The 12,505-nt window shown below is 47.3% G+C and overlaps 1 protein-coding gene across 4 annotated transcripts; it reads left to right on the plus strand.

Moving 5' to 3' along the window:
* Positions 1 to 865: 865 nt before the first annotated feature.
* LOC119090641 (ribonuclease P protein subunit p30) lies at positions 866 to 6,538 on the plus strand. 4 transcript variants are annotated; one of them, XM_037213485.1, is made up of 9 exons: positions 866 to 886; positions 1,981 to 2,101; positions 3,282 to 3,448; positions 3,875 to 3,949; positions 4,639 to 4,707; positions 5,054 to 5,260; positions 5,530 to 5,597; positions 5,927 to 6,006; positions 6,247 to 6,538. In XM_037213485.1, the coding sequence occupies exons 2-9, from the start codon at positions 1,984 to 1,986 to the stop codon at positions 6,363 to 6,365; spliced, it is 903 nt and encodes a 300-aa protein (XP_037069380.1). In that variant the 5' UTR covers positions 866 to 886; positions 1,981 to 1,983; the 3' UTR covers positions 6,366 to 6,538. The 4 variants fall into 4 exon arrangements, with proteins under 4 accessions (XP_037069380.1, XP_037069382.1, XP_037069379.1 ...); XM_037213484.1 differs by lacking the exon at positions 866 to 886 and adding an exon at positions 906 to 1,182; XM_037213487.1 differs by lacking the exon at positions 3,282 to 3,448.
* The last annotated feature ends 5,967 nt before the right edge of the window (positions 6,539 to 12,505 follow it).

Genomic DNA, 12,505 nt, shown 5'->3' on the forward strand with positions numbered 1-12,505 from the left:
TATGGGGATATGACGACAGACACACGAAGCTCGCAGAACTTGCACAGTATATGACTGGTGACTGACTCTTCTATATTACTAGCTCTTCATTTCATTTCGGCACACTAAACACTTTAAATCAGGGCATAAAACACGAGCATGCAAACCAACAATAAACTTCTCACTGAACAGCAATCACTGCCGCTTTTGACCTGGCAACAACAAACAAGCCGTGCAGAATATATCATTAGCAACACACACTGTTACTAACACAATAATCAACACAACAAATCACAACACTGCATGCCAACCACCCGATACACACGCCATTTTATCAGTGTCTTCTTCCTTGTCTACGCGATTTATTTGTGATGCTGCTCCAAAGAGATATTTCAGTAGTTTGATTCATTTCTTTCCACACATAAAAATCACTAACAATATAGGCTAGCGTGCCAGGAGCTGGAGATCTATATGCGTGCCGACCTAGAGCAGACATAAAATTAGTCTGCCTTACACATCAGTCATCAATTCCTTCAAAAAATGAGAAACATCACCAACACATACAGTAAATAACGGAACCAAATATTGCGGAGAATCTCATCCATAGCCCACAATACCAAATAGCGGGCAACCCAACAAGTGCTTTCCACGATTATCGTGCAGCTACTGCCGTGTGACCAGCCATTTCCGATGTCACGAGCGAGTGATCAAAGTTTTGAATTCTTTAATGCGCCTGCTGCCAAGGGCGTGCTGACGCGGCAAAGTTGGCGCGCTCAAACAAAACGTTGTCCATATCCATGCACAGTGGTTTAACTGGGCGACACTGCACCGCACGTTGTCACACGTCGGCTGAGGCGGGCGAAGTCGGCTTCGGTAGCCCTCTATCGGGCAATATCCGAACCATTAGGTGATGGGTTGCGGGGAAGTAGGATAGCATCCCTACCCCGCCGCCGCTGACGACGTGTGGCGATGCCAGCCGGGCCCAGTTCCGCCTGACGCTGGCCCCGCCGCTGTGCCCCTGCGCAAGCATCCAGTTCTGCTTGGGTGGCGTGTGTCTGCCGCGTATTCCAAACTGGTTCGCCTGTCTGGCGGACCGGATGTGTCTGTCGGGCCGGTGCCGAGGCGGTGTGTGCTGGGCAGCGCCAACCACCACTACTACCACTACCACTACCACCACCACGCAGCGGCCAGACACCAGCGGAGGTGTGGGTTGTCCCACCCCGTCGTGTGGTGGAGTTGGCATGCGCTGCATGGTACTTCCGAACGGATGTAGAGTGCCTGCGTACGGGCCTATATTATAAAGTTTGAAAAACGAGACATACAGAGACCTTATAGAACGGAGGAGAATACACTATTTTAAAGCGGTCTCCATTGAGCGCAACTCATTTCTCTTATGCTACCTTGATGATCTCCATGGCTCTGGAAAAGACCCCTCTTGGCTGGCTCTCTATTCACTTTTTTATAAATGTACTCCGAATGGTTTGCATGGGTGACTGGGTTCATGGTGCCTGCTAAGTAAAGCTTGTTACATGCACCCAGTTAATGGTGCCCTTATAAAAAACATTTCTTGATTTTACTGGTTTTGTGGTAGAGAGGATGGGTTGTAAAAAGTGTTAGAATGGTGATGAATGTTAGAATGGAAAAAGCAATGAAACAGTCTCATTTTCCTCCGAGATGTTAGAAAAAATTTATTTCTGTCAGGTTGCCTCTGTTTACCCTTGGCCATACTATGATATAGATGCTGAGGCATTGCATGTCTCAAAATTGTGTGTGATTGATGTGTCTCAAGATTCACAAGTAAAGCAAATTTATGTTTTGCATTAATAGTTTGTTTCAATATGATTTTACATAAAGATACTTACAATGCATTTTGATTCAATCAATCATCAGCTTCTTTATCCACTTAAAGTATTTTTAGCGCAGCTTGTCATGAGTTCATAAAATATTGAACATGCCATGTATTACATAACAAATGCTGACTCATGGATGCATTCTTTTCAGGGCATGAACACCAGAATGGATGTTGTAACTGATGATATCAGCGGATTCTTCGACCTCAACATCAGCTCCAGTGTTCAGTCGGGCACAAAACTTCAAAATGTTTTGGATCGAGCAGCCATGTGTAGGTTTGTTAGGTACTGTGTGATATGTGCTAGACAGTAAGCAGCAGCCAGTTTATTGGAGGACTCACCAAAGAACAAGACTGTGTCTGAGGCTGAATGTAGATGTGGATGCTGTTATGTGGAGTGCATGGTAATGAAGGCAGTGGTGTGGAATGCCAGCAAAAAAGAGGAAAATAGGCAACAAGAGGACTGACATGCAACATTATCACTAACCTGGCTTTGATGCTAGGCAGCTTGAAATATGCTGCAATGCGTCATATCTTTGGAAATACATCTAAATCATGTGCTATGGAGCAATGAAGATTATGGACAATTTTGGCTATTTTGTGCAACAATTTTAACAAATTACAGCATTATTTCTCAGTGGAGCATTTGTGTGAGACTAGCCAAAGCACAGTTGAAACATTGCCTGTTGTGTTCACATATTCCTGTGGTGTGAATGGAGAGTCTGCCATACCAACAATCCTATAAAAATACATATGGCTGCCCTGAGAGCACTTATGGCTGCACTGTGCTTCATTTGACCAACCCTGAGGCAGTTAAGATGGCGATCACGAGCACCTAGTGTGCTGAGCGAGAATGCCTTGCCAGCTTGGGTGCGTAGTTGTACGGCAGGGCGTTCGCCCACAACTGCGTGCGCAAGGTCGAGGGTTCGAATATGGATCCCAGTCCATGTTTTTTGTACTCCCCGCTCCCGTCCCTGCTGATTGAGTGATCCCGCCACAATCAGCCGGACATAATGTGACACTCATTTAACTCCCAAGAATGGTAAATGCATTATTATGGGATGTAATGTTATGGTATTATGTTACCACTTCGTTGTGTGTAGTGCACATATGCACATGGTATGTGCACAATGTGGTATCGATGGTACATTAGTTTTTCTGGGAGAACCATAGGTACGGTCACCGCGGTGCCTGCAAGGGTGAGAGACAGGCGACGTTTCATAGCCCCAATGGCTGAGTGTGTCGTAAAGCCTCAATAGTATGCATGTATGTGCGAGGCTTGTACTCGCAAGTTGGGTTCTTTTCCTAAAGTTTTGGGTTTTTGGAACTGATACGATTAAGACACTAAGCTTTTCATAGAATAATGCCTGATACCCCAAGCTGACCAATCCTCCATAGATTAATTTTCACAGACACTACTCAACTGACATTGTGGTTATTTTCGTCATTACAGTGGGCTACACGACAGTGGCGGTTAATGTCACAGTAAACCTGGATGAATTGGAGTCAGTTACATCAAAAAAGAAGAAGATTAGAAAGGGTGCGCGGGCAGCGGACACACCATTGACAGACGGTTTTCCAGACCCAAATGAAATTCAGTTTTCCGCTCCTGTCTGCTCTGTAAGTTAAACACTTGCCGCAGGTCATTCCACTTTTTTTGTTTTCTTCCCTGCCCAGCGTGTCTATTGTATTTTCACCGGTATAGTGTACGCTTCGTAGCGTATATGTGTCGAGGACCTGCGTAGTGGCTGACAATGTTCCGGTCATCTCTTCCTCGCTTCCTGAGATGGATATAAACAATGTGATCAGGTGCGGAGGAAGCGTATATGATAGTTCGGTTGGTGGATGCCGGGACCGCAATATTTCACAGCGCATTGCGGGACGGAAGTGTAGTTGTCTTTCAATCCACCCACAACTTGGAAAATAGAGTGGGTCAAACCCGGAGAGAAATCCGTTTATCGGCTCGTTTGGGGGCAGGTTGTGTCATCTTTCCGCTCCTCAACCGCCCGCCCCAAGTAATGTTGCGGAACTACTCGTCTGTCGCAGGGAACAGGACGGAAGCTTCGGGTCTTGAAGCGCGTAACTCTGGCATTCTCCGGCCAGGGTGACATGTCACGCATCGTGAGTATGGCTGAACAAGTGTACCTCGTTTGCTCGTGGTTCGGCGACCCGGACAGGTGGATTGGCAACTGTCCAAATAGAGTTGACCAGGTACAGGGCGGGCGTGGCGTAGCATGTTACGACACATATTCAGATAAAATCATCAAAAGCACAGTCTGAAGACAATGATCATCTGATGACCTGAAGCAGCAAACTTAGATGATGTGTCCGGGTTACACTTAATGAATGCAGTGCAGGTGCTGTGAACGTAAAACATCACGCAAAACATTGGAAAGGTTTTGAAAAAAAACGTTCTGCTGTCATTTCTGTATTTTAGCTTAATTGCAACGTTTGAAATAAGGTATATCTGTTATCATGTCACAGAGACGTAGTCTTCAATTTAGTTGGGGTGGGATGGGGACTAACGCCCTCCCTTCAACTAGGGCCCCAGCCCCCCCCCCCCTCCCCTCCCCTCTCAACTTTGGCGTGCCAGAGTCGGAGAGAATCCTGTTTGCTGGTATATTTTGGTTTTGGGACCAGGTCGGTTCATTTTTTGTTGCCCAGCCCCCCCCCCCCCTTAATAAATCCCCTTAAGAAAAACCGTGCGCCTGTCACGTCATTATGTATTCATTGTCATTTCCTTGTAGAACATTGTTTCTCTGTGAAACCCGTTTGTTTTCCATTTATGCTTCTTTTCTGTCCTTTTTTAGGGGCGGTCCACCAACCTGAAAAGGTTCGACTTGTTGGCAGTTCAGCCGATTACCCAGGCTGCATTCAACGTAAGTTTTATTGCGCATCCGTCGTACGGCCTGATGATATTTCTGCGGCTATGATGACGATGCACCTTTAATTGGCTTCTTTCGCGCAGAAAATATGCACAATTTTGTCTCACATAGATGTTGACATGTGTTGAGGAGTTTCCACAGCTACGGACTTACGATAGTCACGTAAAATAGAGCAAAGAACGCAGATATAGGTGGCACACTACACGAAAAGATTTGCTCACCACCTTGACAAATAGGTCAAGACAGCCCTGAAGCCTGTCTTTGTTGGACACCTTAATCTTAATATGCCTTAACCCAACGCCACTGAACTAGCTGCTTGCGCGCGCGTATGTGTTTCCAGCTGGCGTGCCAGACACTGCCGATCGACATCATCAGCATCGACCCGCTGTCGTTCCGCGGCTTCATGCTGAGCCGGAAGCTGAGCGGGCTGGCGTCCCGCCGCGGTATCGCTCTGGAGCTGGTGTACGCACCGGCGCTCTCGGCGGGCGCTGGGCGCCGCCAGCTGCTTCTTACTGCGCTCACCGTCACTAACGTCACCGGCGGCAAGGTGCGACCCCGCTCACATTACCCCGCGAGGTACAGCACCCCCTCCCCCCCCCCCCGGCAGTGACAGCGAGGTGCGGCCCTTCCTGGCTTTTACCCGTGGCAGGGATGCATAACACCTTGTTCGACAGTGAGCGATCGGCAGCGTGTCTGTCGTGTCATAGTTACCGGTCTGCATTTCCAACTCGGAGTCATGGAAAATGGCATCGTCCGGCGCGAATGTCGCGGTTTGATGTCTGATGTCATCAGCTGACTTATCGGGACGTGTTTCAGAATGTGCTCGTGTCCAGTGGAGCCAACCACGAGCATCAGCTGCGTGGCCCGTACGATGTGCCTTCCGTGTATCCTTTAACAAGCGCTGGTGGTGGCCGGTGCCCTCTGAGGTGCAGCCCACCCTGCCTTTTTATACCGACGGGAGGATTTGGGTTGGCCACGAATTGGTCAGTCAAGTGCTGCGTTCTTTCGACGGGGGCTTCGATGCCAAAAGCCGCTGGCGCGCGTTGCTTGGCGACAGTTGACTTGTCAGAAACGTAATGTTGTCGCGCGTTTTCGATTCTACTAAAAGTTGAGTTTTCCTGTCGCTGGCCTCTGCCAGCATAACAGGCACACGACCGCTTGCTGTTGACTCAGCCCCAGCTGTGCCGTCGATGTATCCTTAACACTGGCGCAGTGCTCAGCTGATGGGCCTCTCCGCCGCCGCAGCCAAGGCAAGCGTCTCCAGTCTGCCCAAGAGCACCGTCACACATGCCGGTGAGTGCTGCAACGGCACTGCGCTCGTCAGCCTGCGGCCGGGGCGGCGTCTGTGACGCAGCGCCGGCACTGTTGGCCCCGGACCGGGGCAGGCTCTATGTGCCTGCGGAGCCCCTGTATGGCCGTGTCGCCGTGGGGCGGTGCCTCTCCGGCCAGCTCCGATAGGGCCAGGTCACGGCCGCGTGCCGCGCAGATCTGCTGTGCGCCGGTCAACTTACACCGACCCTCCGACGCCCGCAGTCGGCAGAAACTGCACCGGGTTCTGCATGGCGCAGCTGGTGCCGGTGCCGGAGGCCGGGGCGGAGCAGACGACCGCCGGCGCCGCGCCTGCCGGCAAGAGGCGTCGCACGACAACCTGACGGCGACTCGGCCAGATGGCACGTGCTCGCTGGGCGCCGGACCGGGCGATGCCGCCGGCGGCCTAGGGTGGGGTGCATATGTACCGCTCATTGGTGATGCGCCGACGCCAGCGCAAAGCTTGAACCTCGTGACCGTTGGTTCCCGCGTTGTCAGAAATAAATCGAAGTCTGGATTTCAGATCACTGGTTGGAGTGCGCGAGCGTGAACTTGGCCAATTGATACTACGGACGCGTAAAGCACAGAGCATCCGCCTGAGCATAAGGGTGCTACCACCAGAGGAGACGCTTCCCCTCAATTTTGCAAGTGTTATCACGTTTACGGCGTGCCATGTGTAGGACGCACATAACATGTGACATTCGGGGGCCAGAGTCTAGAATAAGATATGGCAGCAGCGACGCACATTTCACGACTAGCCATAGGCTCCCTGTGTTAAAATGCCCTTTTTCAGGCCCACGGCATTCCAAATCTTGAACAGGTGTTTGCACAAAAAGTACATAGAAATGAAGTTTGGACACGTCTCTTTCAATTCCCAGGATCAAAAGTGTGCGTCGTGGCACTCCTTTTAGAGCTATTAGTCAAACCGTAGACCATCCAAGCGCCGCGATGTTCAGTCGCCGGATCGAATCTCGTTGCCGCCAGCTCCTCAGCAGTGTTGAGATGGAACATAGAGTCGATACGGCCGCAGACTGGCGACATGAATATTGAGTGCAATGATCTCTTGATTAGTTTTTTCATATGCATATATATATATATATATATATATATATATATATATATATATATATATATATATATATATACATACATGCATATATCCCTGTCATTTTCCAATGTTTTGGTTGAATGTACTTGCTTTCATAACATTTTCGTTGCGTTCATATAATATATATATATATATATATATATATATATATATATATATATATATATATATGTATATATATTTGCTTGCTTAGGCAGTATGCTTTCATGAATGCAAGGTGTGTTAAAACGCAAGGGCAGAACACTCTCCAGCCTTAAACAGACAAAAACGAATTCCTGTACAACCCTCGAACTATTAGGTGGTGGGCGGTGAGCACTATTGATGTCATTGTTGCAATATGTTTCTGTTTTTTGTAGTGTTCTTATTGTGAGTGTAGTTGTCATCTATCCAAGTGAAAATAGGATTCTGTCTTACTTTAAGTAGCTATGCTTCATCCGTGTTCTCCGGACCAATATATATATATATATATATATATATATATATATATATATATATATATATATATATATATATATACGCGTGCTGTGGCAGCATGCTTTCATTAACGCAACTTTTGTTATACGCACGGGCCAGTGTACATTTGATCAATTTCTTGTGAGTTTGTTTAATTCCTCGAATTTTCGGCAAGGCATAAATAAACTCGCCTACAGTCATATGTATCAGTTTCGGCTAGTTGACGTTTCAAGGACATTCTTTCTACATTCTCAAAGCAATGTAAAACGGCCGGGCGACAAACATTCAAATACGGCAAAATACGAAGCATTCCATACGAGATATGATCATTGGTGAGCTATCAGTTAACATTATACATCCGATTATCTACGTAAGTTGTTCAATGCATTAGCGAGGAACATTAGTCACATAGATAAGAAAGTGGTATGCGCTTTATTCCTCGGCGGAAAAAACAGGAGGATGGAGATATAGTAGGGTCGATATCTCGGCAACATGGTTTTTTTAAACAATAGCAGAAGTGAACTCATAATCGCAAGCCGATGATTCTAGTCGATTTTTTAAGGTTGGTTTTTGAAACAGTGAGCCCCAGTTTTTAAAGAACACCAATATTCAGGGAAGTACAGAAAAAGCAATGGCCAGCCATTACCACATGCATGCTAGAAACACGTGTTTGCATGTACACGTGTGTTCGCGCATTCTTTTTCTTAGATAGGCGCTGTATCGTGGCAATGACTGGCAATCGCTTTTATTTAATCCGCTGAATGTTGGTTTCCTGTAAAAACTGGGGCATGCTGTTAGAAACAAAAACTGAAAAATCGAGTATGATCATCGCCAGGCAATTTTGAATTCACTTCTGCTATTGTTTCGATAAACGCATGTGGCCGAAACATCAGTCCGACTGTATCTCCATTCTCCTGGCTTTTTCACCGAGGAATAAGGCTAATACCACTGTTTTATCCGAATATTAAGTCAAATTCAAGAACTCATACAAACAGACGCATGCCACTTCCAGCCAGTTTAATCCCATGGAAAGGCGAAGACATCGAATCACCCTGCTGTCACTGGGTGACTGAACAGGTCCAAAGTAATGCATGATTTAGGTTGTTTGTTGAAGTCAGTCATTCTTTCTCAGATGACGATGGCTTCAAGAACTTGTAGACGGCGTTTGTTCGCACATGACTTTAGAATCAGTGTTTTCAGCCAGGTCAGAGCGTAGGTGTTTTTGATTGTGGGTTTTGGGCACATCGTGGTCTGGAGCTCCCTCCTGCAGGTGCATAGTCGTGCGTCGTGGTAGATATGTTGTAGTCATACCAATATAGGTAGGGTTATGGAACCGGCAGCCTCTTTAAAGGCATTTAACTTGATACACTATTGGTTCACTTTAGTTGGTTTTGGTCCGCTGTCAGGCTGTTTTTTTATAAGGATGTTACTAGTTGTTCTGTTCTTGTAATAGATGGCAAGTCTTATTTCAGTGTTTTCGTCAGCCGGTGTGATATTTGTTTTCATTATGTTCCGCAAAACTTTTTCATCCACCTTGTCTGACAGGAATATTTGATTTCGATAAAAAAGTTGATGGGCCGGTTTCTTGTCCAGTGGTTTCTAGTTTGGCCGATTCGAAGGTGGACTCAATGTCTTCACAGATGGCTCTATTCGAATAGCCATTATTAACGAGTGACTGCTTACACCGTTTAAGCTCGTGGTGCGTGGTAGACTAGCTGGAGCAATATTTTAGGGCACGTTGTACAAACGAACGTGTGACGGCCGAGCGGTAACGCTCCGGGCAACAAAGGTGTCAACAAATATGGTTTGTTCAGTTCCAGTGACGATGTTATGATCGTGGTAGACTTCAGAACATAAAGATTCATCCTGTGCGATGGTGATGTTATAATGGTGGTGTTTCTGGTAAGGTGATCTCGGGTGATGTGGTCCTGTTCTTTTCTCACGTGCTCTTTTGGGGTTCTTTTTCAGCCAAGTTCATCGTCAACCACCTTGGTAGTGACACCAACGTACCTTGATCGCTTTAGGAGCCTGCAATCTCGTATGGCACAACGAAAGTGGTAACTACGTTGGTTCCTTTGAAGGGGTCGGATTTGACCGTGATTAAAATTTTATCTTAAAAAATAGCCTTTCCCGTTTCAGTTGCAGCCAAATGGATGGTAATGAACTTCCCTTTTCCCGAACCCCGACAATGCAAACGCCATCTTTTCTAGAAAGCCCTGACTGGAAATGTGAGATGACTCACTTTATAATATTTAAAGAACATAATAAAACACGTTAAAAGTACTGCCTACATTTTGGTACCATTGTCACAATGTGAAATGCACCATGGCAAAGCAGGTAAGTTTGTTGTCGTGTTTTGCGTCTTGTCACATAATGTCACGCCCGTAAAATGATGAGTCAACTTCCAGATATATTGATTTGATCGCCTCATTAAATTTTAAGCAGCATTGACATAGTGGTCGCTTCACCAATTGGTCAATATCCAACTTACTTTCAGATGTGGATAGCGTGCGGAACGGCACATCATTGTACATTCGACGCGCATAAGCGATTGGGATCGAAATGAATCCTTTTTTAGAATGGCTGCTGCAGATAACCATTGCACGCGAATTTTGTGTTTTGTGGGATTACCGGCGACTGATTTTGGAAACTAAGACGAAGGTGGTGATTTTATCCCCGTCGGTGGTAAATTCATTTTCGCTCGGAAAGCCTATGCGATAGATTTATTATCGATTCAAATGCCCCTTTATGTCACTTCCAGTTAAGCCAGGCCATGAAATTTAACAAGTTACCAGTTCGATCCATTCAGTTTTATTTTTTTGAAATTTTCAAAAACAACTTTTTGATTTTCAAAAACATTTTCGGGTACCGAAACCAGCAAGCCGATATGGTGTCTTATCTCCGTTCATGCGTATATTGGTTACTGTTGGAATGCAGCGTTGGACCTTAAGCTGGGTTAGCAATGCAAGAATACTAGTCAACGGATCTTCTCGTGGTAAAAGGTAAAAACGCGAGAGGCGTCAAAGGGAGTCCGAGATTTTTTAACTTTGAAATAATTAGATTGTTGAGCCAGCTACAGCCGAGAAACTGACTCGCATAGCGCTATGGGAAAACGTTTCTTTCGTGTTGTACATGCGTGTTTTACACGCGTGACGGGCCTGGCGGTTTATAAACGGCGCTCAGATATGCACATTATTGGTTGTAATGTACTCGGTCCAGTATAACGAGAGCGACGTTTCATGTTAATGTTATCATAATATTGGAGACGGGTGACCGGTCCTGGATAATTACAAGCGCCAGACATGTACTGTGATATAGCTTCGTGAAGCTGGGACCCCCGCAGCGCAATAAAGTTGTTTTTTTAACATAAGGAATCTTACAGGTACATTGGGTGGTACTCATTTGCCACCATCGTTGCTACGATGTCATCTAACATACGGGCGCAGACAATGGAGGGGGGGGGGGGGAGCAGGCACAATGGCCTCGTGGCCCATTCGGTTCCTCAGGATCCAGAGGGTTCCTCAGGATTGACAATGAACGGCCCGATTAGAGGGCTTGAACGGCCGAAAAGCTGGCCGGAGTCCCCAATCCGAATGGCCGGGGCCCTCTGAGGTCAGGGGGCCTCTGGCGGTGATAGGGGCCCTTGTGACAATAAAGCCCCTCATTGCGGTCGAGATGGCCAACAACCAGCTCTTTGTCGGACTGAGGCCCATTTTCTAAGCATTGACAAGGTCTGGATCTGCGAATGAGGCCTGGCAAGTCGCATTAGTCGGGGTTCCCGTGCCGAGCAGGATGTCCTCTGATCCCAGTGCATGCATAATAGGAAATTATCTGCCGCTCGAGTCGGCAGAGGCCCATTTGGTGCCCATCACAGCCCACCACAGGTCTTCTACGTTGAAGTAGCCCGCTTTCAAAGGGGCCCTTAGTAACGAACGGGAGCCTTCTACCTCGCTTCACCAGTGACTCATTGAGGGGAACTGGGGCTTCTGTGCAAACTATTGGACGCTTTGCGCCCGTAAGCGATCTTTTTGCGTCAGTGAGAGCCACTGCGTAGATCGGGCTGCAGCTGCTCCGGTCAGAAGACAGCCTGCGTCGGGGGGGGGGGGGGGGACCGATATACAATACATTCCCTGAGGGCCTCCGAATGGGTCGAGGGGCCCAATCCCCATGTCGCGAGATGGCAGCTGGTGAATACCTTGGGCTGGGATGGAAAGGTTCTTTAGCCACTGGCCGGGAAAGGTAATGCACCTCCTCCCCTTCCCTGGCGTTATACCATCTACTAGTGTAGGGTGGAGTGCTGTGCACCAGTGTATCTACCATTCTAAACTAACATCCACGCCCTCCTCCATACCGCATATCCGAGAGTCTCTTAACCTTATAAAATTCATTGATGTCCTCTAAAAGCGCGGACGCCGGCAGAACCGGATTATAGGGTGAAAGAAATTAGGTAAAGTCCGATAAAGTTTTGAGGGCTTCCATCAGGAGCCTTTATCGCCCTGTGTTTGTATCGTGCATTTCTGAGCTTGCTACACAGTCCACCACATTCTTCTAAACAGGGAACGTGCCAACAAACGTGACCTAGCGGAGATCGCTTTACGATGCCAAACCTCCCAGCATCGCACCTGAAACAAATAGGCGGTCCCATAGCCCAGCTGATGCTCTGCGACGGTTTTTTATGCACAGCAATGGAGCCAGTGCCGTCACAATGACTTACTTGGCTGCAGAGCATCGACGATGGAAACCCAGCGGTGTGCTCCAGTTTAAAATCAGTTAGTGCTCCGAAAGAAGCGGCACCTGCTACGTCTCGTCCCGCTGAGCGTGAGAGCTGCCCGAACTAGGCTTTGAAATTTGCAGAATTAAGATTTGTCAAGTAGGGATTTGGCAGGGTTTACACAGTCGTGAATCTGATACCGCGAAGGGTCA

The sequence above is a fragment of the Pollicipes pollicipes genome, unplaced genomic scaffold (assembly GCF_011947565.3).
Source record: "Pollicipes pollicipes isolate AB1234 unplaced genomic scaffold, Ppol_2.1 Scaffold_3087;HRSCAF=3621_pilon_pilon_pilon, whole genome shotgun sequence".
NCBI classification, from domain to species: domain Eukaryota; kingdom Metazoa; phylum Arthropoda; class Thecostraca; order Pollicipedomorpha; family Pollicipedidae; genus Pollicipes; species Pollicipes pollicipes.